Below are 23,675 nucleotides of genomic sequence, written 5' to 3' on the forward strand. Positions count from 1 at the left end.
TTACCATCTAAGTCACCAGGGAAGTCCTTGACTTCCCTAGACGCAGAGAGGTGCTCAAATTTTTGATGAATGAATGAATGAACTTCAAAGTAAAGCATGAGCCAGCTTTCTTTACCAAATAGCTTCAAATGCTTCACTCTCCTTTTGAATCTCTTCCTCACTAGTCAAGCTCCTCTAACTAAAACAGCTATTACTTTTCCACAAAGCAGGCAAAAGTTTGCAGCAGACAAAGCAACCTATACATCCCAAAGGAAGAGAAACTTTTCAGAAGTTCTGAGAATTAACATATGGTAATTGTCAAATCCCTGGGTGTCTTTTAATTGAACCTTCACAGTAGTTCCCTTAGCTTGTACTCAGTGCTTAAATTGAGTAGAACCTCATTAGGAAAGTTGTGTCACGCCTTAGTGAAAATGGAAGGAATGAGAAACAGAGCTTTCTATGACAGAGAGGCATCAGAGAAAGAGAGCAATCTGGCCTGTGAATTCTTTAATCCATGTGTCTGGTTGTAGTGACTCTTGAAATGGGAGATGATGGGCAACAGCCACAGCCGTCGAGCAAGCTTGGGACCTTCTTCCCAAATTCCGTTCTGGGTTTTGTGCTCCTAAAGTATCTGCTGCCTGCTTCCCTCCTCTCCCAGTGCTGCTTCTTCAGTGCCAGCCTCAGGAGCAACCTGGTTTTAAAGAGTTTTCTTCCCCGAGAGCAGATCATTGAAGGAACCATGTGACTACTAGGCTCAGCCCCCTCAGTGCTTTTCTGGGCTTCTCTGTCACTGCTCACCCACTCACTCTGTTCAGCCACCTTGAACCCTTCCCTGCCCAGTGCTGTGACGAGGTGAGGCAAGCAAGGTGCCCAGAGGACAAAACTGAAGAAGTCAGCTACTCTCGGAGGCCAACCGTGCACTTGCAGAGCCTGAGCCTCCCTGGACTCACCCTCGTCCCAGCTCTCTCTCTGCCACACCTCAGCCATGCCTCATGGCCTCTCCAAACCCTAGTCCTCCAGACCCAGCTCAGATGCTGCAGCCTCCTCCATAAAGTGCTTGCTGAAGTCGACCAGTCTTTCTCACAATTCAGCAAGTAGGCATCTCACTTTCCTCTGAATCCAGGATGGACCTTATTTATACCTCTCTGAAGATACTGTATGCCTTGTTTAGTTCTTGGGCTTGCCTTTTGTCTCTGTTAAACCACAGGCTCTTTAAGAGCGGTCTTTTTCTCAGAGTGCTCTCAATTTCCAGCACAGGGTTTGGCACAAAGTAGGTATTCATCAGTCAGTGAGGTGAGTAGAGCTGTCAAGGGGAGGAGAGAGAAGAACATGGTAGTTAACTGTTCATGGGCTCTGGGGCCAGTACGCCTGGGTTTGACCTCAGGTTCTGCCATTGAGACTTGGGACAAGTTTCATCACCTTTCTATGCCTCCATTTCTTTATCTTTAAAGATAAATGATGGTACCCCAACATGTGAAGTCTGAATGAGCCATTAGCACAAGACTTGATGTGTACTGAACACCTCAGTAAATGTCAGGATCCAGAATAAAAATGGTCTAATGCAGGGACATCCATGGAAAATATAGGTGTGCATGCCTGGGGCAAAGTACATTTGTGACCGATGCCACTGTAATTTAGTCTCTAAGCTGTGTCTGACTTGGACTGCAGACTGCCAGACTCCTCTGTCCATGGGATTTCCCAGGCAAAAATACTGAAGTGGGTTGCCATTTCCTTCTCCAGGGGATCTTCCCTACCTAGGAATCGAACCTGCATCTCCTGCACTGGCAGGCAGATTCTTTACCACTGAGCCCCCAAGGAAGCCCTGATGCTATCAGTTCAGTTCAGTCACTCAGTCGTGTCCGACTCTCTGCGACCCCATGAATCACAGCATGCCAGGCCTCTCTGTCCATCACCAACTCCTGGAGTTCACCCAGACTCAAGTCCATCAAGTCCGTGATGCCATCCAGCCATCTCATCCTCTGTCATCCCCTTCTCCTCCTGCCCCCAATCCCTCCCAGCATCACAGTCTTTTCCAATGAGTCAACTCTTCGCATGAGTTGGCCAAAGTACTGGAGTTTCAGCTTTAGTATCATTCCTTCCAAAGAAATCCCAGGGCTGATCTTCTTCAGAATGGACTGACTGGATCTCCTTGCAGTCCAAGGGACTCTCAAGAGTCTTCTCCAATACCACAGTTCAAAACCATCAATTCTTCGGCGCTCAGCCTTCTTCACAGTCCAACTCTCACATCCATACATGACCACAGGAAAAACCATAGCCTTGACTAGACAGACCTTAGTCGGCCAAGTAATGTCTCTGCTTTTGAATATGCTATCTAGGTTGGTCATAAATTTTCTTCCAAGGAGTAAGCGTCTTTTAATTTCATGGCTGCAATCACCATCTGCAGTGATTTTGGAGCCCAAAAAAGTAAAGTCTGACACTGTTTCCACTGTTTCCCCATCTATTTCCCATGAAGTGATGGGACTGGATGCCATGATCTTCGTTTTCTGAATGTTGAGCTTTCAGCCAACTTTTTCACTCTCCTCTTTCACTTTCATCAAGAGGCTTTTTAGTTCCTCTTCACTTTCTGCCATAAGGTTGGTGTCATCTGCATATCTGAGGTGATTGATATTTCTCCTGGCAATCTTGATTCCAGCTTGTGTTTCTTCCAGTCCAGCGTTTCTCATGATGTACTCTGCATAGAAGTTAAATAAGCAGGGTGACAATATACAGCTTTGATGTACTCCTTTTCCTGTTTGGAACCAGTCTGTTGTTCCATGTCCAGTTCTAACTGTTGTTTCCTGACCTGCATACAGGTTTCTCAAGAGGCAGGTCAGGTGGTCTGGTATTCCCATCTCTTTCAGAATTTTCCACAGTTTATTGTGATCACACAGTCTCAAGGCTTTGGCATAGTCAATAAAGCAGAAATAGATGTTTTTCTGGAACTCTCTTGCTTTTTCGATGATCCAGCGGATGTTGGCAATTTGATCTCTGGTTCCTCTGCCTTTTCTAAAACCAGCTTGAACATCAGGAAGTTCACGGTTCACGTATTGCTGAAGCCTGGCTTGGAGAATTTTGAGCATTACTTTACTACCATGTGAGATGAGTGCAATTGTGTGGTAGTTTGAGCATTCTTTGGCGTTGCCTTTCTTTGGAATTGGAATGAAAACTGACCTTTTCCAGTCTTGCGGCCACTGCTGAGTTTTCCAAATTTGCTGGTATATTGAGTGTAGCACTTTCACAGCATCATCTTTCAGGATTTGAAACAGCTCAACTGGAATTCCATCACCTCCACTAGCTTTGTTCGTAGTGATGCTTTCTAAGGCCCACTTGACTTCACATTCCAGGATGTCTGGCTCTAGATGAGTGATCACAGCATCATGATTATCTGGGTCGTGAAGATCTTTTTTGCACAGTTCTTCTGTGTATTCTTGCCACAGAGGAAGTTAAATCTAAACCATCAATGATAGAAGACAGAGCTAACACCTCCTTCTACCTTGAGAAGCCAGATGCCTACTGTTTTTGAAAAGGCAAATCTTATCTCTATAATTCAATAGAATAATACCTTGGACAAAAATATAGTTAGGGAGGCTGCCCCAAAACAGCAACAGAGGAGTGCCAGGTGAACCCTGGAGTATTAAAACAGGTATTTAAATGTGTTCGGTTTTCATATCTGCTGTTAAGGAGGATGGAAACAATGCTCAGGGAAAGTCATGTTTTTGCTGCCATCTACAGTCAATGTGCAATTTTCAACATTTTTTAACACAAACACACACATCCATCCAGATAGAGCATTCTTGACAAAATAAGTGACAATATAAAGTTTGGTTTAAACTCTAGTAATTGAGATACTTTGGGCATATTATAGTATTTTATTTACTTGTCTTTTTAATATTAGGCCTATTAAAACTGTAACATAGCCTGTTAAATCTCATACTGTATTAAAACTTACTAGAAGACTGCTGAAATACCTCAAGGGTGAGGCTGTCATCTGTCAGGTTGGCTTAGCTGCAGTTGTGGCAGCTGATGGTTAATACAATGATTTCAGTGAAGGAGTGAGATTGGATTTTACCCCATGTTTCCCTGCCCGCATGACCTGCAGTTCTATGATTGTTATTCGAATTATTGTAAATTATATTTTATAGAAACATCTTCTATGGTTGTGATATGAGAAATCATCCAAAGCAAGTAAAAAGAAAATGACCGTGATGTCTCTTCTGAGATGACTTCTGCCCCTATGCTGCTGTCCATATACTCTCCAACATTATCGTGATGTTCTCCTAACTTCCCTGTGCATTATTTTTAAAGGGTTAAATATAGACAAGAATTATTGGAAAAGCGTTTGATGGAGAAAAAAGAAGTGGCCCTTCAAGAAGCGCTTGAAGAAGAAGAAAGAGGAAAGCGACTAGAAGCCCTGAGGAAACAGGTGTTTTTAATTTGGAGAATTTCATGGGTGGTTTAAAAAATGTTTCTAAGTGCTCTTAACAACATTATTACTAGGACTTAGTTCATGACATCTGCTATATAAAATGTAACTTTTCCAAATTGGAACACCGATCCTCATTCCTGGGAACAATTAGATTTATGTTGCATTATTTTCAGTTTCTTAGTATATGAAAAGAACTTTATCAGAACCGTTAAAAAAATCTCTCCCAAGATTTAAATACATCCATATTACCTCTAGTTTACAAGCTGAATAGTATCAATTCATAGCAGTGAAACCCTGCGTGTAGCTAAAGGATTTTACTCTCCTCAAAAAAAAAAAAAATGTGGTAGAGTTTGAGCAAGATAATACTCCCTAGGAAAGGGACCTCTGTTTGGAAATATCCTACAGTCAACAAAAAGGTTAAAAATCACTTTTTCAAATGACTGTTTTTGTGGGGAAATAAAAGCCTCCTATTGCTTTGGCTCATAAAAGTAGACAAAAGTTTTGAAAATAGTATTGATAGACAGCAAGAGCAAGAATTTCAGACCTTAGGAAATGTTATAAAGTAGTTTTGCTTGGTAATTTTTCAGTATTATTAACATAACAAGGATAAGCACAACTCATCAGCTCCAAAGTCTTCTCTGATACCATTTCCTAGCTGACAGGAAATGACTGACTGGCTCTCCTTCTATGTGGTTGGGAATTAGCATCGAATCTTGGATAAGAACTCCACCTCTGGTTTCCTTCAAAGCTGGTACAACCTGGCTCACTGCTTACTGGCAGAGGAAACTTAGGTCTTTCATTTAACCTTCCTAAACTTAATTTCCTCCTCTAAAGAGTGGAATGATAGTACCTATCTCATCCTTGGGATCACAGAGAGTCAGATGCAACTTGGTGACTGAACAACAGCACAACAGCTGCCTACCTCATAGGTTTGTAGTAATATGTGTTCACACTGTTTAAATGCTCTTAGGTCTTACCTCATTTAACTCCTACCCCAACCCTATGATGTAGGAATTATTATTTTATAGAAGAGAAAATTGAGGCAGCCCAGAGTTTTCCCAAAGTCATCTGGCACTCAATGTAAATATGAATTCAAGCCAAGGAAGTTAAGTTAAATGAAATTATATAAAGGAAGTATAAATGCATATAAATAGTATATCCATCATTGATAAATAGATTATAGAAATAAATTAAACACATAGGAATATACATCTGGTCATCTTAGAGTCAATGAAATTAAAATTTTTCAATCATTAGCCAATAATGATATACCATGGCCTTCTAGGGACAAAATTTAATGTCACTATTACTAAACACATTTTGTTCAAAATATCATTTTGACAACTACAGTCTATATGATTAAGATTCTTTTTCCATCTGTGAGACCTTTGAAAGAGGAAATATCTGTGCCTGTTATCTGTAATCAGTGTTTAGAACTATAGTAAAAGACATTTTGGCTAGTAAAACCTATAATAATTAAAGTATGTGCAACCTCCAGTTATGTCATTATAATTTCTAAATAGAATTAAAAATGCCATTTTCCTATTGCTATTTCCTGACTTTAGGAATTAGCAGGCAGGTGTTATTAATGGTGGCATATAATTTACAAAATTAGTGGCTTCTTTTCATTAGGATGCAGGTTTGATTGATTTCAGTTATCATAAAGCACAAAGGCATTTGGGTTAAAATGACTCTTGGAGTTTTTCAGTGGAAGAGGAAACAATGGTTTTTAACAGTCCCTGGAAATCCTGTTGCTCAGTACAATGAAAACTCACCCATCATGCTCAATAATGCTAACACACATGACTTTACCCATAAATGATATACTCTAGACTCAGCTTAATCAGATTAAACTTTTTAGAAAGCTTCATGGAGTCATTACTGTGGCCACGGATTTCTAGTGGCTAAAAATTAATGTTTTCTACTTTTGGTTACTTTCAAGGTGATTGAATGTGTAGGTTTTCTATATAAAATTTCCCTTGACTTTGGATCAGGAGGAAATTTTTATCTAAATTTAATCATACCTGTAACTATGCAATAATAACATTTCTTAACTTTAATGGATATTAAGCACTAATAATGTTGCCCAGAAGTATTTAGCGTGTATCTTGTTCCAATCTTCTTTTAGGTTGCTATTGTCGCTCAATTTGATCCTGTTAGAATGATGTCAGATACAGTGGCATCAAAAGCAAGGATGGGAATTGGAACTGAAGAAGAATTTATTCTTCAGAAGCCACTCTTCACATTGAATACGTACAATGAACAGCAGGTAATTATGGAAATTAGCAAGATTGATGCAAAAGCCGTGATGATGATAAGAATTGCAGAAGTGTGCATTTGGGTTACAAATTATTTATAATGTTTATATTTAAATACATGCATATTAGCATAAATTGCATGTAATTACTGGACAGTTCTTAATATTATAAAATGTTAATAGGTGACCATAGAACAAAACACTTTGAAAATGTTATGAATGTATCATTGGAAATTATTTTAATCTAAAACAACTTTATAAAATTTTACTTTAAAGTTGTGTTAATATTGTATTTTTGTTTAAATATTTATCATATTCAGAATTTATTTAAGTGCATAATATACATGCTATTAATGAAACAATTGATGATACTGATAAGACAAAGCAGAGGGAAGCTTTCTGAAATTAAAATGAACAGAAAATAATGTATTGGAGCTAATGATAAAATGCTTGCTGTGGAAAAAGGTATTAAGAGATTAATTATTTCTAGGTGCTTCTGAATCATTTTAGTCTGTTTCTATAACAGAGAAGGGATTTTAAGAAGCTTTTTTTTTAGGTGGATGGAAGAGGGAGCCAGGACATATGAATGATTGAATATCATGGAAGTTAAGGGAGAAAGTACCTGTAAATTTTATAAATCTAAGAAAAGCTAAATGTTTAATTATTTTAAAAGCAGGAAACTTTATACATTCATCCAATGACAAATAAATCTAATATGCCTCTATTATGTGCTGCATATGCTAGGGAATATTAATAAAAAGAACAATTTACATATTAATTAGGCAGATATTTATGGAACATATACTGTATCTGCACTGAGCCAGGTGCCAGGGCTGCATCCCGAACAAGATAAACTTGTTCTGTGTGGAGGAAGTAAGCAGGAGAATTGTGTTGGGAAGGAAAGTAGAATGCATGGGAATAACGCCGCTAGAGTGAGATCACCTGCCTCCCTGATAAGAGGGCTGAGGGCTGCAGCAGCAAGAGGAGGGGAGTGAAGACAACGCTGAATGGGAGGCAGAGAAGGCAGAAAAGATGGAACTAAGCTCCATCTTAACTGAGGAATTTTGGCATCAGTAACAGCACTCATTCCAGATAATTTAAACTAAAAACAACAGCAAAACTGAATGGGGGAGGGTTGGGCATAGGAAGAGGGGTTAAGAAGATGCAATAGTATCTCTAGAAGTCAAAGCAGGAAGGCATTTGGGCTTGTAAAGAAGTCAGAAGCTGGAAAGCTTTCAGGTACCTGGGCTGAGGAAATAAGGGTTTGATCAAGCAGAAGAGGGTGAAAAGAGGTCCTTACTTGTACATCTTGGGTGCTGGGAGATAAGATTGCAAACATAAATTTGGGTGAGACTGTGGAAAGTATAGTAGATCTTACTTTCTAAAGAGTTTCGACCTATGAGCAGAGGGGAGACTTTGAAGCAAGTGAAGTATATAAAGGCTCCATGTTATAGCAATGTGTCTGAATGGAAAGTTGGTGGAGGTGGAGTTGGGTTCTTTTAAGATGATGGAGACCTCAGGGAAGTGGGGTGGAGTCAGGGGAGGGCGGTGTAGGGGGAGGGTGGGATGCGGAGGCATGTATGGCTCTGGCTGAGGAGAGGATAATGAAAGCGAGGGTGATTCTAAACTAGGCAGCAAGTGATATTGAGAAGAGCCTACACTTTGGATTAAAATCCACATCCACTGTTTGCTGGCTGTGTGAACTTGTGTAAGCTGTTAACATCTTTATGTTTGTTTACTTCATCTGTAAAACAATAATTTGTAAGTTTTTTTGTGATGATTAGGATAATAAATGTCAACTGCCTAGAATATTTGGAGAAGGCAATGGCACCCCACTCCAGTACTCTTGCCTGGAAAATCCCATGGATGGAGGAGCCTCGTAGGCTGCAGTCCATGGGGTTGCTGAGGGTCGGGCATGACTGAGCGACTTCACTTTCACTTTTCACTTTCCTGCATTGGAGAAGGAAATGGCAACCCAGTCCAGTGTTCTTGCCTAGAGAATCCCAGGGAGGGGGAGCCTGGTGGGCTGCTGTCTACAGGGTCGCACAGAGTCGGACACAACTGAAGTGACTTAGCAGCAGCAGCCTAGAATATTGTCTGGCACCTATTAGTAATTCAATAAATTACAATCATTAGGTGGTGCTGCCATTAACCATATAAGAATACAGAAGGAAAAAACAGACGTAGGGAGAGAGCAATTGCTTTGTTCATGTCAGGTTTAGGGTGAAGATGTCTAATACATGCTTGCAAGAAACTACTGGGCTTTCTCTGGGGAGGAGAATTGGGAAAAGGGACATCAGTATGGGAGGCAGATGTCCATTTCACTTGATATATGTTGAAAAAACTATTATAATGAAATGTTTTAAACATCACACATCTGGAGCTGGGGGAGAAATGGTGAATCCTGGAGATAATTAGGATGTCAACAGCACACAGGTGGAGCATGAATCCTTGGAAGTGGATGAAAGTGACCAGGAAGACTCTTTTGGGGCAAAAGAGAAGAAACCTAAGTCTAAGACTTAAATATTTTGCTTTGCCAACACAAATTCTGTGTTATTCTCCATTTATATGCATCGTTGCCCCCGTCCCTGTATCTGATCAGTTGCCAAGTTCTATTGATTCTTCCTTTCATAATGTTTTGGACAGTTATGTCTTCTTTGCTACCAGCCAATTTTAGGCATTTATTACTTTATGTCTAGACAATTGTAGTAGATTCTTAAGTACTCTTTGTGCCTCTGTCTCTTGTTTGCCTGCTGCCTTAATTTATCCTGAACTTATAATCAGACATATCTCCTTAGGCAACAGTTCTCATTATATTAGTTCCATTCTGAAAACAGAAACACAACCTCAGTAGCTCCCCAGACTCCATGACATAGATTTCAGGCCTTTGAAATTCAAGTCCTAGTCTTAGAAGTGTCCTTTTCCGATGTTCCCCAATGGTACCGAGTACTCCACCCAGATTACCCTGATCCTAAATTGACCCATTTCATCTCTAAGTTAGCCTATGCCTTCCTTTCTTGCTTGATCTCTCTTCCTCCTCCACTCCCACTCCCAACTTTATAGAAGAATAAGTTGGACCTCAAAGTTAGCTCAAGTTATTCTCCTTACCTGAGGCCATCCTAGCCCCACTGGCACCTGGAGATGTCCCAGTGCGTTCTAGTATTCTGGGAGCGTCTGTCACATGTTGCCATGGACTGCTGTTATCTGTGTACATTCTTATTACCTCTGTTAGTTTAAGAGCTCCTTGAAGGAGGGGCTACTTTTTCAACAGCTTATTATCCCATCCTCTAGGGGGATAATGTTCATGCAAAATGCTTCATTAGCTGAAATCTATATGTGGCTACTTTTTTATCATTGCAAACAGTGTCTATTGACATTAATATTCATAAGAAGAAGAAATAAAGCCCAATCAGCTATAAATGAAAACAGAAATTGAACTACTCATATGTCTATTCCCACTTAGAATCAGATTGATAGAACCATTTTCTAGTTCTGCTTGAAATAGAAATCTGGCCTTGGAAGAAAAGTTCTGTTGATTGTGTTTTTCAAGTAGTAGCCATGTATTTGAACTTAACTTACATACTGCCAAATGATGGAGAAATTAAAATGTCTGTTTAAAGACAAATATACAAGATTGTGATTTAGGTTATTTTAATTAATGGTTGCTTATATTTTATAATCCCAGCTAACAATAAATAACAAATCAATGATAGTACTGAAAGTAAGCTTCTTTTATCCCATTTTTAAATAATTTTAATATTTTATTTTGACTAATCTAGTATACAATACCCTATACATCTTATGTTGGAAACCACTGATATACTGAAAAGTGATAACGTCAAAAAATTTCGACCTTTATTTCAGTAAAAATAATCAGAATATGGTCACTGTATACGCAAAATTTATTGTCATCTAGTCATCCATCTAGCAAAATCAAACTATACAGCTTGCGGAAATATGGAACTAAATGATAAAATTTACTTCAGTAAATTTATTTGTATTATTTTATATTATTTGTATTACTTATATTATTTATATATATAATATTTATATCATTTTATTTCTACAGATAATTTCTGACCCTAGACTTCGTTTTGAGTTAGCACTCCGAGAAGCTGGACTTCATAAAACATTTTATGCCAAAGAGATATTACCAAAAATCAGTCCTCAAAAACCTCCAAGAAAGGATATGGAGTCTACTGTATTTAAAATCTAGAGTTCATCCTCAAATCCTATTATACATAAGCAAGATTTTTCTTTGAATACATTTATATGGATAATAATAATTACTACTTTCTAAAAGTTTACAAATTATCAGACGTAGAAGTCATAGCATCTATTAAAACAATTTTGTCTTTCTTTTATGATTTTTAGAATTTTATGCACTATTTTCCAATCTCTTTTTATGTTTAATAGTACTAAATTCTCCAAAGACTATCAAACTTAGTTATGACACATCTGGAACATATATTATCATTTAGTAAATTATATTTTGGAGGTTGCATTATCCCATGAAAAGAGCTCAAAATAAACATTTGCAAGAATCACAATTTATGCTGTTGTTACCTAATAATGTTCATTTCTGCTTGTTATTTCAGAATTTGACTTTTTAACTATGAAAGTTTCATTGTCATTAATACTTCTATTATTTCTCCATTATTCTAAGAGGAGACTCAACCTTTCTCTAAATTTAGAAGCCAGTTTGGTTTACCATGTTTACTGCAAACCAATCATCCAAATAATTTCATTTTGTAAATTAGCCTGTAAGAATAAATTAGAACTTAGAAATAGCAGTTCAAGCCTAGGGATATCTGTTTGGCTTGGGAAAATGCATTTGTATGGTTCTTTGGGAGGAATGTTTTAAAATTTAGAATGCTATCAAAATTTCCCTGTTCTCAATTAAATGTCTGGATGATTTTGTAGAAAGGAAGTGATTCAAATAAAACTCAAGCGTAATTTTTTGTTATTTCTATACAATCACGCAAATAAAGTAGCTGGTGCTCCACAGCAGGAGATAGTGACACCATAGATCTGATGCTTGTGGTTATGATGAAAATATTAGTTGAAGTTTGGGCAGCAGCCTAGATATGTTCTGGCTATGCCCAAACTCAGACCTTATTAACTTTCTCTGTTTTAAAAAAATAGTTTTAATAATAGTTACATTTATTGAGCACAAGCTGTGTGCTCAGTACCATATACTTTACATATAATGTCTTATTTGACCACCATAACAACCTTCTAAGGTTGTCATTCCCATTTTATGGTTAAAGAAATAGATTCAGGAAAATAAAATAATATGCTGTAGGTCCATTGTTTTTCAAACTGTAGGTCATTAAATCAATCTAGCGAGTCCTGATCAGTAAGTAGTTTTTAAATGACACACAAAAAAACATAACCTGAAATCCATGTGTGATTTAAGCTTCATCCCCTCTCAGTTCCACAAAAATTTGTCTTGCTTGGTTATGCTCTTTCTCGCCTATATTTTCAAGTTTTCCTTCAGCATATACCTATGCTTGAATAAATGCCACTTTAAAAACTGATCTCCATTAACCTCACATTTTCCCCGAGCTACCAAGCTATTTCTCTGCTCCTCTTCTTAGGTAAACTTCTTGAAGGAGTTGCCTCCTAGTATTTAGTTGTCTTCTCGCTTTCTAGTTGTGGCTTCCCTGATGGCTCAGATGGCGAAGAATCTGCCTACAATGCAGGAGACCCAGGTTTAATCCCTGGGTCAGGAAGATTCCCTGGAGAAGGGAATGGCAACCTACTCCAGTATTCTTGCCATGGACAGAGGAGCAAATAGCTGGACACGACTGAGCAACTGACACTTTCACTTTTTTCACTTCACATTCTAGTTACCGTCACTTGTCCTGAGTTAGGTTTCCTTCACCCACCACTGGCACTGCTCTTAGCAAGGTCACCAGTGAACTCCATACTGACAAATCCAATGACCATTTTCTGTTATCATCTTACTGACTTCATGGCAGCATTACAACCACCCCATCTTGGAACATGTTCCTCTCTTGGCACCTCTATGACATCAATCTGCTTTACCTCCTACTTCCTTAGTCTCTTCTCAGATTTTTTGCTGACTCCTCCATCTCCATCAGTCTCTAAGTTTTGGAGAACTCTCAGATTAGACCTTCTACTTCTATCTTTCTTTATTGTTGAATCACCCAAGGGATGATGCTTAGAAACACTATATTTTGATTATAATTATTTGAATTACTCTTGTGCAATCATAACTATTGTTCATCTCCATAACGTTTGCAATCCCAAAATGAAATTCTGTATTCATCCAAAAGAACTTTCCATTGACCTCTGCTAGCTGCTGGTACAGAGAAGGTGATGGCACCTCACTCCAGTACTCTTGCCAGGAAAATCCCATGGATGGAGGAGCCTGGTAGGCTGCAGTCCATGGGGTCATGAAGAGTCAGACACAACTGAGCGACTTCACTTTCACATTTCACTTTCATGCATTGGAGAAGGAAATGGCAACCCACTCTGGTGTTCCTGCCTAGAGAATCCCAGGGTTGAGGGAGCCTAGTGGGCTGCCGTCTATGGGATCGCACAGAGTCGGACACAACTGAAGTGACTTAGCAGCAGCAGCAGCCGCTGGTAACCACTATTCTGCTTTCTGTTTCTGTGAATTTGCCTATTTTCAGTTCAGTTCAGTTGCTCACTCATGTTTGACTTTCTGTAATCCCATGGACACAGCATGCCAGACTTTCCTGTCGATCACCAAATCCCAGAACTTGCTCAAACTCATGTCCGTCGAGTTGGTGATCCCATCCAATCATCTCATCCTCTGTCCATCCCCTTCTCCTGCTTTCAATCTTTCTCAGCATCAGGGTCTTTTCCAATGAGTCAGTTCTTCAGATCAGGTGGCCAAAGGATTGATGCTTCAGCTTCAGCATCCGTCCTTCCAATGAATATTCAGGACAATTTCCTTTAGGATTGACTGGTTTGAGCTTGCAGTCCAAGGGACTCTCAAGAGTCTTCTCCAGCACCACAGTTCAAATCATCAATTCTTTAGCACTCAGCTTTCTTTATGGTCCAATTTTCACATCCATACATTACTATTAGAAAAACCATAGCTTTGACTAGGTGGACCTTTGTCAGCGAAGTAATGTCTGTGCTTCTTAATATACCATCTAGGTTTGTCATAGCTTTTCTTCTAAGGAGTAAGCGTCTTTTAATTTCATGACTGCAGTCACCATCTGCAGAGATTTTAAAGCCCAAGAAAATAGTGTCTCTCACTGTTTCTACTGTTTCCCCATCTATTTGCCATGAAGTGATGGGACTAGATGCCATGATCTTAGTTTTTTGAATGTTGAGTTTTAAGCCAGCTTTTTCACTCTCCTCTTTCACTTTCATTAAGAGGCTTTTTAATTCCTCTTCACTTTCTGCTATAAGGGTGGTGTCATCTGCATATCTGAGGTTATTAATATTTCTCCCAGCAATTTTGATTCCAGCTTGTGTTTCATCCAACCCCCAACTTATACTCTGCATATAAGTTAAATAAGCAGGGTGACAATATACAGCCTTGACATACTCCTTTCCCAATTTGGAATCAGTCCATTGTTCAATGTCCAGTTCTAACTGCTGCTTTTTAACCTGTATACAGATTTCTCAGGAGGCAGGTAAGGTGGTCTGGTATTCCCATCTCTTTCAGAATTTTCCACAGTTTGTTGTGATCCACACAGTCAAAGGCTTTGGCATAGTCAATAAAGCAGAAGTAGATATTTTTCTGGAACTGTCTTGCTTTTTTGATGATCCAATGGATGTTGGCTATTTGATGTCTGGTTCCTCTGCCTCTTCTAAATCCAGCTTGTACATCTGGAAGTTAGTTCTTGGTTCACATCCTGTTGAAGACTGGCTTGGAGAATTTTGAGCATTACTAATGTGTGAGGTGAGTGCAATTGTGCAGTAGTTTGAACATTCTTTGGCATTGCCTTTCTTTGGGATCAAAATGAAAACTGACCTTTTCCAGTCCTATGGCCACTGCTGAGTTTTCCAAATTGGTATTTCATATAATTCAAATTATAAAGTATTTATTCTTTTGTGAATGGCTTATTTCACTTACCATCATGCTTTAAAAATTCATCCATGTCATAGCATGTATAGAATTTCATTCCTTTTCTAGGCTGAATAGTATATATCACTTTTAAAAACCATATTTTGTTCATGTCTCAGTGAACAGTTGATATGTTTTCTCCTTTTGACTATCATGAATATGGCTTTTATGAATATTGGTACACAAATATCTGTTCACACCCCTTGCTTTTAATTCTTTTGAGTATATTCCCAGAAGTCGAGTCACTAGATGATATAGTAATTCTATGTTAAATTTCTTGAAAATTGGTCAAACTGTTTTCCATAGCAGCTGTTTCTTTTTTTATTCCTGACAGCAATGTACAAGGTTTCCAATGTCTTCATATCCTCTACAGCTCTCTAGCACTTGTTATTTTGATTTTGACTTGTTTTTACCAGCCATCCTAATAGGTGTGAATTGGTATCTCATTGTGGTTTAGATTCACATTTCCTTAATTATTAGTGACATTAAGCATTTTTTAATATGCTTATTTGATCGTTTGTATGTCTTCTTTGAAGAAACATCCATTGAAATCTTTAGGCCATTGTTTCTTTTTTTTTTTTCTTCTAGTTAATCTTGTTTCTGAAATGTTTTTTTTCCTTTAGAATTTTTTCTGCGACTATATCACATAATTTCTGAGTTTCCCAATTCTGATTATTATTTTTTATCTTGTATTATTTTGTTAATTTTTAGATTATAATTCTAATCTGTCTTATGCTGGTGTCTTTCTGTGTTCATTCCTGATCTGTAGGGATGTTATTCTGCTTCTTAATCTGTTTTTTTCCTGTTAGTGTTAAGATCTGATCCTTTTCTTTTTTCATTTATACTTGAAATGAGGTTTTTCTTAACTTTCAGAAGTGGATGTGACTGAAGATAGTTCCTCTAACTTCATAGTTCTAGAATTTTTTGTTGTGTTTATGCAACATTTTTTTTTTTTAATCACAGCTTATTTTCTAGAGATTTGTCTTCCTGCCTTCCCTTACTTTTATCTGGACCTGCTATTTCCTTTGACTGTTATTCCTGTGCTACTTACTTTGGATTCTCTTTGCAGAAGTTTTCTCATTATTGTGAGATTTTGTCCTAGAAGTAAGTTTTGACTTGTCAGTCTGGGAATTCATGGGACCCAGACTTCTCTGGCTCCTTTAGACTTTACTGCAAACTCCTATATTCATTTATTATTAGAGAGCGTAAAACTCTTCAGTTTCAGCTGAAGTTTCCAATAAATACTTCTTGACTCTTTTAGGGTTCTCAAGTCCATTTGATAACACTTGGTTTCTTCTGTCCTGCAAAGATGGTATATTGAAGTCTTTTAACTCTCAGTGGTTTACTCCCTGCCCATTCCTATTTTGCCGTATGTGGCAATACATTGTCACCTACTAGTAAAGACTATCACCATGATTTTTGGCTTTGTTCTATTTATTTTTGTTTCTTTTTATAAAATAATTTGAAGAGATTCAAAAACTATGCCACTTCTGTTTCCCAGAATCCCTTCAAACTGCTCTTGATATCCTACCTGCCTTTCCTGTACTAAACATGTTTCTCCCTCAAGCCACCCCCATCAAAGTAATGACAACACCATCCACCACCTTACACAAACCTGTAATCTGGTTGCCACTCATGATGCTATGCCCTGCACTCTCACTTCCAGTACTGCATCTGTCAAGACCTGTTGGAACCATACTGCCAATGGAGAATATTTGCCTTGATTTTTTGGCTCCCTGGCCACACCATTCTCACAATTGAGAAATACCCCATATTATGCATTCATCTTCCAGAGTAGAGGCTAGAGACTCAATTTCCCCAGCCTCTCATAGTATACCACGTGACAATGAAATACACCCATTTGATACTCCACTGTTAGGAGAAAGCAAGAATCTACTTTCTGGCAAGGGTGGTAATGAAGCTCTTAGCTTGGGGTAGAATAACTGCATGCTGCTGCTGCTGCTGCTAAGTCGCTTCAGTCGTGTCTGACTCTGTGCAACCCCATAGACGGCAGCCCACCAGGCTTCCCCGTCCCTGATATTCTCCAGGCAAGAACACTGGAGTGGGTTGCCATTTCCTTCTCCAATGCATGAAAGTGAAAAGTGAAAGTGAAGTCGCTCAGTCGTGTCTGTAGCTTTCATTTATTTATTTTAACTACAGGCATACTTCATGTTATTGTTCTTTATTGTGCATCACAGATATTGTGTTTTTTGGTTTTTGGTTTTGTTTTTTTACAAAATCGAAAGTTTGTGGTAACCCTGCATCGAGCAAGTCTATTGGTGGGATTGTTACAATATTTGCTTGTCTGTGTCTCTGTTTCACATTTTGGTAGTCTTCAAAATACTTCAAATATTAGTGTTATACTTGTGGTGGTGGTCTGTGCTCAGTGATCTTTGATATTACTATTGTAATTATTTTAACACCATGCCCATATAATATGGGAAACTTAATTGATAAATGTGTGTATTCTGACTGCTCCACCAACCTGCTGTTTCCTTATCTCTCTCACTGTCCTTGGGAATCCCTATTCCTGGTGACACAATTTCTTGGTGAAATTAGGCCAGTTAATAATCCTAAGCTTTTAAGTGTTCAAGTGAAAGGAAGAATTACATGTCTCTCGGTTTAAATAAAAAACTAGGAATGATTAAGCTTAGTGAGGAAGGACATGTCAAAAGTCATGATAGACTGAAAGCTAGGTTCCTCATGCCAAAGTTAGCCAAGTTGTGAACACAAAGGAAAAGTCCTTGAAGGAAATTAAAAGTGCTACTCCACTGAACACATGAATGATAAGACAGCAAAATGGTTTATTTCTGGAATGGAAAAGGTTTGAGTGGTCTGGATAGAAGACCAAACCACCCATAGCATTCCTTTAAATCAAAGCCTAATCCAGACCATTCATTTATTCTGTGAAGGCTGAGAGAGGTGAGGAGGCTCCTGAAGAACAGTTGGAAGCTAGCAGAGATTGGTTTACGAGATTTAAGAAAAAAAGCCCTCTCTGTAACATAAAAGCACAAGGTGAAGTAAGTGCTGATGTATAAGCTGCAACAAATTTCCCAGGAGATCTGGCCAAGATAATTAATAAACGTGATGTTACCAAACTGGATCCATTTGCTAGATGTGCAGCAAACTGAATGCCAAGAAACTGAGGTTCACAACTGAGAAAGAATTTATTCGCAAGGCAGCCAAGCAAGGAGACGGAGAACAAGTCCCAGATCCACCTTGGGGTATTTATAGAATAAGCAGGGTGGTCTCAAGCATGGGGAAAGGAGATTGGAGGTATGGAAAGTGGTGAGGGAATCAGTGTTCTGTGCAGGTTCATCTGCGTTAAATGATTCTGCATATTCATAATGGAGATACTTAGTATGATCTGAGGGTGGAGTTTTCTGGCTGTTTGACATCAAAAGACCATTCATTGGGCATCTGAGCAGGCCCAGTTTTAGGGTCATAGTCCCATTTAGCCACCAGCCAGCTCACACTGGGCAGGAGCTGACTCCAAATTTGTATAAAGCAACTGAGCAGTGTGAAGCTAGGAAGGTATGCTGTTTAAAAGAGGAAAAGAGGAAGAAAAAAATATTAACGTGAACTTAATCAATGAAGACACATTAAAAGCAAAGAGGTTTTAACAAGCTGATCCTTTGTTCTTTCATAATGCAAGTGCAAGAATTTCTGTTAGTTATCAGCTTCTGTTAACACTATGGGGCACAGTTTCAGTGTCTACATTAAATAAGAGATTTTCAGTGTAGATGACGTAGCCTTCTATTAGAAGAATATGCTTTCTACTTTCATAGCTAGAGAGGACAAGTCCTGGTTGACTATCTTGTTAGGGACTAATGCAGCTGGTAAGTTTAAGCCAGTGTTCATTTACCATTTTGAAAACCCTAGAAACCTTGAGTTATGCTCAGTCCACTCTTTATGTACTGTATAAATGGAATGACAAAGCCTGGATGATAGCACAACTGTTTACAATGTGGTTTACTGATTATTTAAGCCCAATTGGTGAGCCTTACTGCTCAGAAAAAAAAAAAAAGATTCCTTTCAAAATATTACTGCTCGTAGACAATGTCCCTGGGCACCTAAGAGCTCTGACGCAGATGTACACTGAGATTCACGTCTTCATGCCTGCTCACACAGCATCCATTTTGTGACTCATGGGTTTTGTAAGACTATAGCTGCCATAGATAGTGATTGCTCTGGTGGATCTGGGCAAAGAAAATTGAAAATCTGGAAAGGACACACTATTCTAGATACCATGAAGAACCTTTGTGATTCATGGAAAGGGGTCAAGATACCAGCATTAGCAGGAGTTTGGAAGAAGTTGATTTTAATCCTCTTCAATTACTTTGGGGGGTTTAAAGCATTGGTGGAGGAAGTAACTGCAGTTGTGGTGGAAATTGCAAGAAAACCTGAATGAAGCCTGAACATGTATCTGAATCACTGACAAAACTAACAGATGGTGAGTTGCTTCTTATGAATAAGCACAGAAAGTGGTTTCTTGAGATGGGCTTTGCTACTGGTAAAGATGCTGTGAAGACTGTTAATGTTCAGTTACCCAGTCATGTCCTGCTCTTTGGGACTCCATGGACTGCAGCACGCCAGACTTCCCTGTCTTCACTATCTCCTGGAGTTTGCTCAAACTCATGTCCATTGAGTCAATGATGCCATCCAACCATCTCATCCTCTGTGCCCGCTTCTCCTCCTGCCCTTAATCTTTCCAGCATCCAGGTCTTTTTCAATGAGCTGGCTGTTCCCATGAGCTGGCCAAAGTATTGGAGTTTCAGCCAGAGCATCAGTCTTCCAGTGAACATTCAGAGTTGATTTCCTTCAGGATTGACTGGTTTGATCTCCTTGCAGTCCAAGGGACCCTCTAGAGTCTTCTCTAGCACCACAGTTAGAAGCATCAATTCTTCAGCTTTCTTTATGGTCCAGCTCTCACATACATTCATGACTACTGGAGAAACCATAGCTTTGACTATATAGACCTTTGTCAGCAAAGTGTTGTCTCTACTTTTTAATACGCTATGTAGGTTTGTGATAGCTTTTCTTCCAAGGAGCAAGCGTCTGTCAACTTAATGGCTGCAGTCACCATCCCCAGTGATTTGGGAGCCTGAGAGAATGAAGTCTGTCACTGTTTCCATTGTTTCCCCCATCTATTTGCCATGTAATGATGGGACCAGATGCCATGATCTTTGTTTTTTGAATGTTGAGTTTTAAGCCTCAACATTCTCCTCTTAAGCTTTTTCATTCTCCTCTTTCACTTTCATCAAAAGACTGTAGTTCCTCTTCACTTTCTGCCATAATAGTGATGTCATCTGCATATCTGAGGTTACTGATATTTCTCCCAGTAATCTTGATTCCACCTTGTGATTCACCTAGCCTGACCTTTTGCATGATGTACTCTGTGTATAAGTTAAATAAGCAGGGTGACAATCTACAGCCTTGACGTAGTCCTTTCCCAATTTGGAAATGGCCATTGTTCCATGTCTGGTTCTAACTGTTACCTCTTGACCTGCATACAGATTTCTCAGGAGGCAGGTAAGAAAAGTAAGGTAAGATGGCATTCCCATCTCTTTCAGAATTTTCCAGTTTGTTGTGATCCACACAGTCAAAGGCTTTAGCATAGTCAATGAAGCAGAAGTAGATGTTTTTCTGGAATTCTCTCACTTTTTCTATGATCCAACAGATGTTGGCAATTTGATCTCTGGTTCCTCTGACTTTTCCAAATCCAGCTTATACATCTGGAATTTCTCAGTTCAGGTACTGTTAAAGCCTAGCTTGAAGGATTTTGAGGATTACTTGCTAGCATGTGAAATGAGTGCAATTATGCAATAGTTTGAACATTCTTTGGCATTGCCCTTCTTTGGAATTGGAATGAAAACTGACCTTTTCCAGTCCTGTGGCCACTGCTGAGTTTTCCAAATTTGCTGGCATATTGAGTGAAGCACTTTCACAGCATCATCTCTTAGGATTTGAAATAGCTCAGCTGGAATTCCATCACCTCCACTAGCTTTGTTCGCAGTGATGCTTCCTAAGGTCCACTGATTTTACACTCCAGGATGTCTGGCCCTAGGCGAGTGGCTACACCATTGTGGTTATCTGGGTCATTAAGACCTTTTTTGTATAGTTCTTCTGTGTATTCTTGCTGCTGCTTCTTAATATCTTCTGCTTCTGTTAGAGCCATACCATTTCTGTCATTTATTGTGCCCATCTTTTCCCCTGGTATCTCTAATTTTCTTGAAGAGATCTCTCTCCCTTCTCGTTCTACTGTTTTCCTCTATTTCTTTGCATTGCTCACTTAGGAGTACAAAGGATTTAGAATATTACATAAACTTAGTTAATGAAGCGCTAGCAGGGTTTGAGCCCATTGGCTTCCACTTTGAAAGAAGTTCTTCTATGTGTGAAATGGTATCAGACAGCATTGCATGATACAGAGAAATCCTTTGTGAAAGGAAAAGTTCAGTAATGCAGCAAACTTCCTTGTCATTTTAAGAAATTGCTACAACAACCCCAACCTTTAGCAACCACCACCCTGATCAGTCATCAGCCATCAACATCAAGGCAAGAGTCTCTACTGCAAAAAGATTATGACTCATCAAAGGCTCAGAGGATGATTAGGATTTTTTAGCAATGAATTATTTTCCAATTAAGGTAAAACATTTTTGAATATGATGATCTTATACACTTAATAGACTACTCCAGTATAATATAAACATAATTTTCATATACACTAGGAAGCCAAAAATTTTGTGTGACTTGCTTTACTGCAATAGTTCCTTTATTGTGGTGCCCTGGAACCAAGCCCACAATATCTCTGAGGTACGCCTGTGGGTTATTATTTTCCAGCTAAATCTGCCAGCTTGTCATTGTCATCATTGTTATCTCCTCCTCATCTTCCTTCTTTTGCCCCTCCACCTCTCCTCCTCTTTCTTTTAAAAATTGAAGCATAATTGACATACAATTAACTTCAGGTGTACAGCATAATGTTTTAATAGTTGTATATATTATGAAGTGATCACCACAATAAGTCTGATTAACGCCATTACCGTTCTTCTAGTATCTAGCTGTCAGGACGGGTGATGCAGACACACGCACACGGAGCTAGCTGAGCTGCAGCAGGTCTTCAGGGAAGCAGTCTCCTGTGAGGCTTGAGCATCTTCTTTGGCCCGCCCAGAAATTCTAGGAACTATCCAACACCCTTTAATATTGGATTGGCCAAAAAATTCATTTGAGTTGTTCCCCAAGAAATTATAGAAACCCAAAAGTAATGAACTTTCTGGTCAATCCAATAAACTTCTTTCCTATCCAACAAGCTTAAGTCGGTTTTGTTGTTTGCTGCTATGGATGCTCTGATACATTGTTCTTTTTTCCATGCACCAACCACAAAAGTGGTTTTTTCAGTCTCATGCCCTCTTTAGATAAGTAGGTAATCCCTCCATCTCTGTAATCTGTCCTCTTAATTATCATTTTCTTTTTCTCCAAAAAGTAGAATGAAGAGAATATTTCTATGTTAATTTCTTTTTTGTTTTTGCATGTCACATTAATTGCTGAGTGCTATTTTCCACAGCAGTATTTTTGACTCTCTGAAAGGACCTACTGAAAATTACTTTTTCTCTTCTTAAAGAGTTTAGCCCATTTTCCCATATCCAAAGTCCTATGTGGTATTTTTATTTTTAAAAAGCATGAAGAGGGTGAGGCTTCCTACATCTGGCATATATTTAGTTATTTTTTTATGGAGACTGCATTTTCTTGGGTTTTATTTTGCCCCCATTTAAACAGCTACATCATCTCTTTAGCTGTGCTTGATTTTAAGCATAGGACACAGAGGTTAAATATGAAATCATTTTGAAGACAAAAGACATTTTTGAGGAAATCTGGAATAATTGAAGGTCTTTTAAGACCAAGACTGCCTAGAGAAGTTTCAAGGAAAAATCTAGGATACAGACTTTTAAAGATCTCAGTCGAATCCCAGAAATGATTAAGTTTGATCTAAGGAGAAAAAAAAATCTGAAAAATGGTTGTTTGTTTTGGAAAAATGGTTGTATATTGGCTGATACATTTGAGGATGAACACTTAATAGATTATTGCCAAGTATTCGAGAGGTCCTGGGGGCAAACTTTTCAGGAATTTAGACATTGAACATTTTGAAACACTGAATATTTCGCTTTGAGACATAGTGTGGGACTGGATTATAATACTAGAATTCACAAACTCCATGACTGCTTATAGAATCAAGTCTCAATCATTAGGGAGGAATGTGGCATCAAATCTGTCCTGTTCATATTTTTTAAATCTCTAGAAAGATGATGTCCCCTTTCTACAGTAATCCTCTTTTATTCTGACAAGTGATTGTGTTCTTTTTCTTTCCTGCCTCCCAGAGTATTTGATTCTATTTTTTATACTGCTTAACTTGACTTGTTTATTGAAATTATTTAAATATTTGTTCCTAATGTCACTGTAGGCCTTACTAATATTACCATGTATCTTCTTTTGTCCCTCAGAGAATTTATTTTATAAATGGAAATGTAATTGCAGGGAAAGAGTAGTTGCATTATTTTCCTTCTGCTTTGCACATTTTCCCAGACATGTCAATATTACTTAGCACCACATATGCTTTAAATTCCTAATATTTATAAACAATTTCAAAAACAATTTGCTTGCATTTCTTTAGACATTTTATAAATATTGTAGTAATCTGAAATACTTACCTTCACATGTATTTAAAACAAATGCTAGGGGGAGGGACAGTCCTGTTACTATTGAAATGTTATAAGCTTAGTTTGGGAAGATTATTAGAGGTAATATTTATTTTTAAACTTACTAAAATTAAGTAAAGCTTTACTTGGAAGTAAAAATAATTGACTCGCTAAGAAAATCCAGTACAGTGGAACATCAAGTTGTCCATGTGTATTGGGACCCTATTACCTGGAAAAAAAAGATCCAGA

General features: G+C 38.4%; 1 protein-coding gene across 7 annotated transcripts in view; it reads left to right on the forward strand.

Moving 5' to 3' along the window:
* Window positions 1-23,675, forward strand: part of CCDC148 (coiled-coil domain containing 148) — a 340,275-nt gene that overhangs the window by 298,091 nt on the left and 18,509 nt on the right. For 5 of the 7 annotated variants that reach the window (XM_012136609.3, XM_060409907.1, XM_060409906.1 and 2 more), the window contains 3 exons: window positions 4,285-4,402; window positions 6,534-6,674; window positions 10,732-11,618. In XM_012136609.3, the coding sequence (XP_011991999.2) occupies window positions 4,285-4,402; window positions 6,534-6,674; window positions 10,732-10,878 (406 nt within the window). In that variant the 3' untranslated portion in view covers window positions 10,879-11,618. Of the gene's footprint in view, window positions 1-4,284; window positions 4,403-6,533; window positions 6,675-10,731; window positions 11,619-23,675 lie in introns of those variants that run through there. The other 2 variants (XR_009599333.1, XM_060409905.1) reach the window with 2 other exon arrangements.

Source organism: Ovis aries, chromosome 2, assembly GCF_016772045.2.
Source record: "Ovis aries strain OAR_USU_Benz2616 breed Rambouillet chromosome 2, ARS-UI_Ramb_v3.0, whole genome shotgun sequence".
Lineage (NCBI taxonomy): Eukaryota > Metazoa > Chordata > Mammalia > Artiodactyla > Bovidae > Ovis > Ovis aries.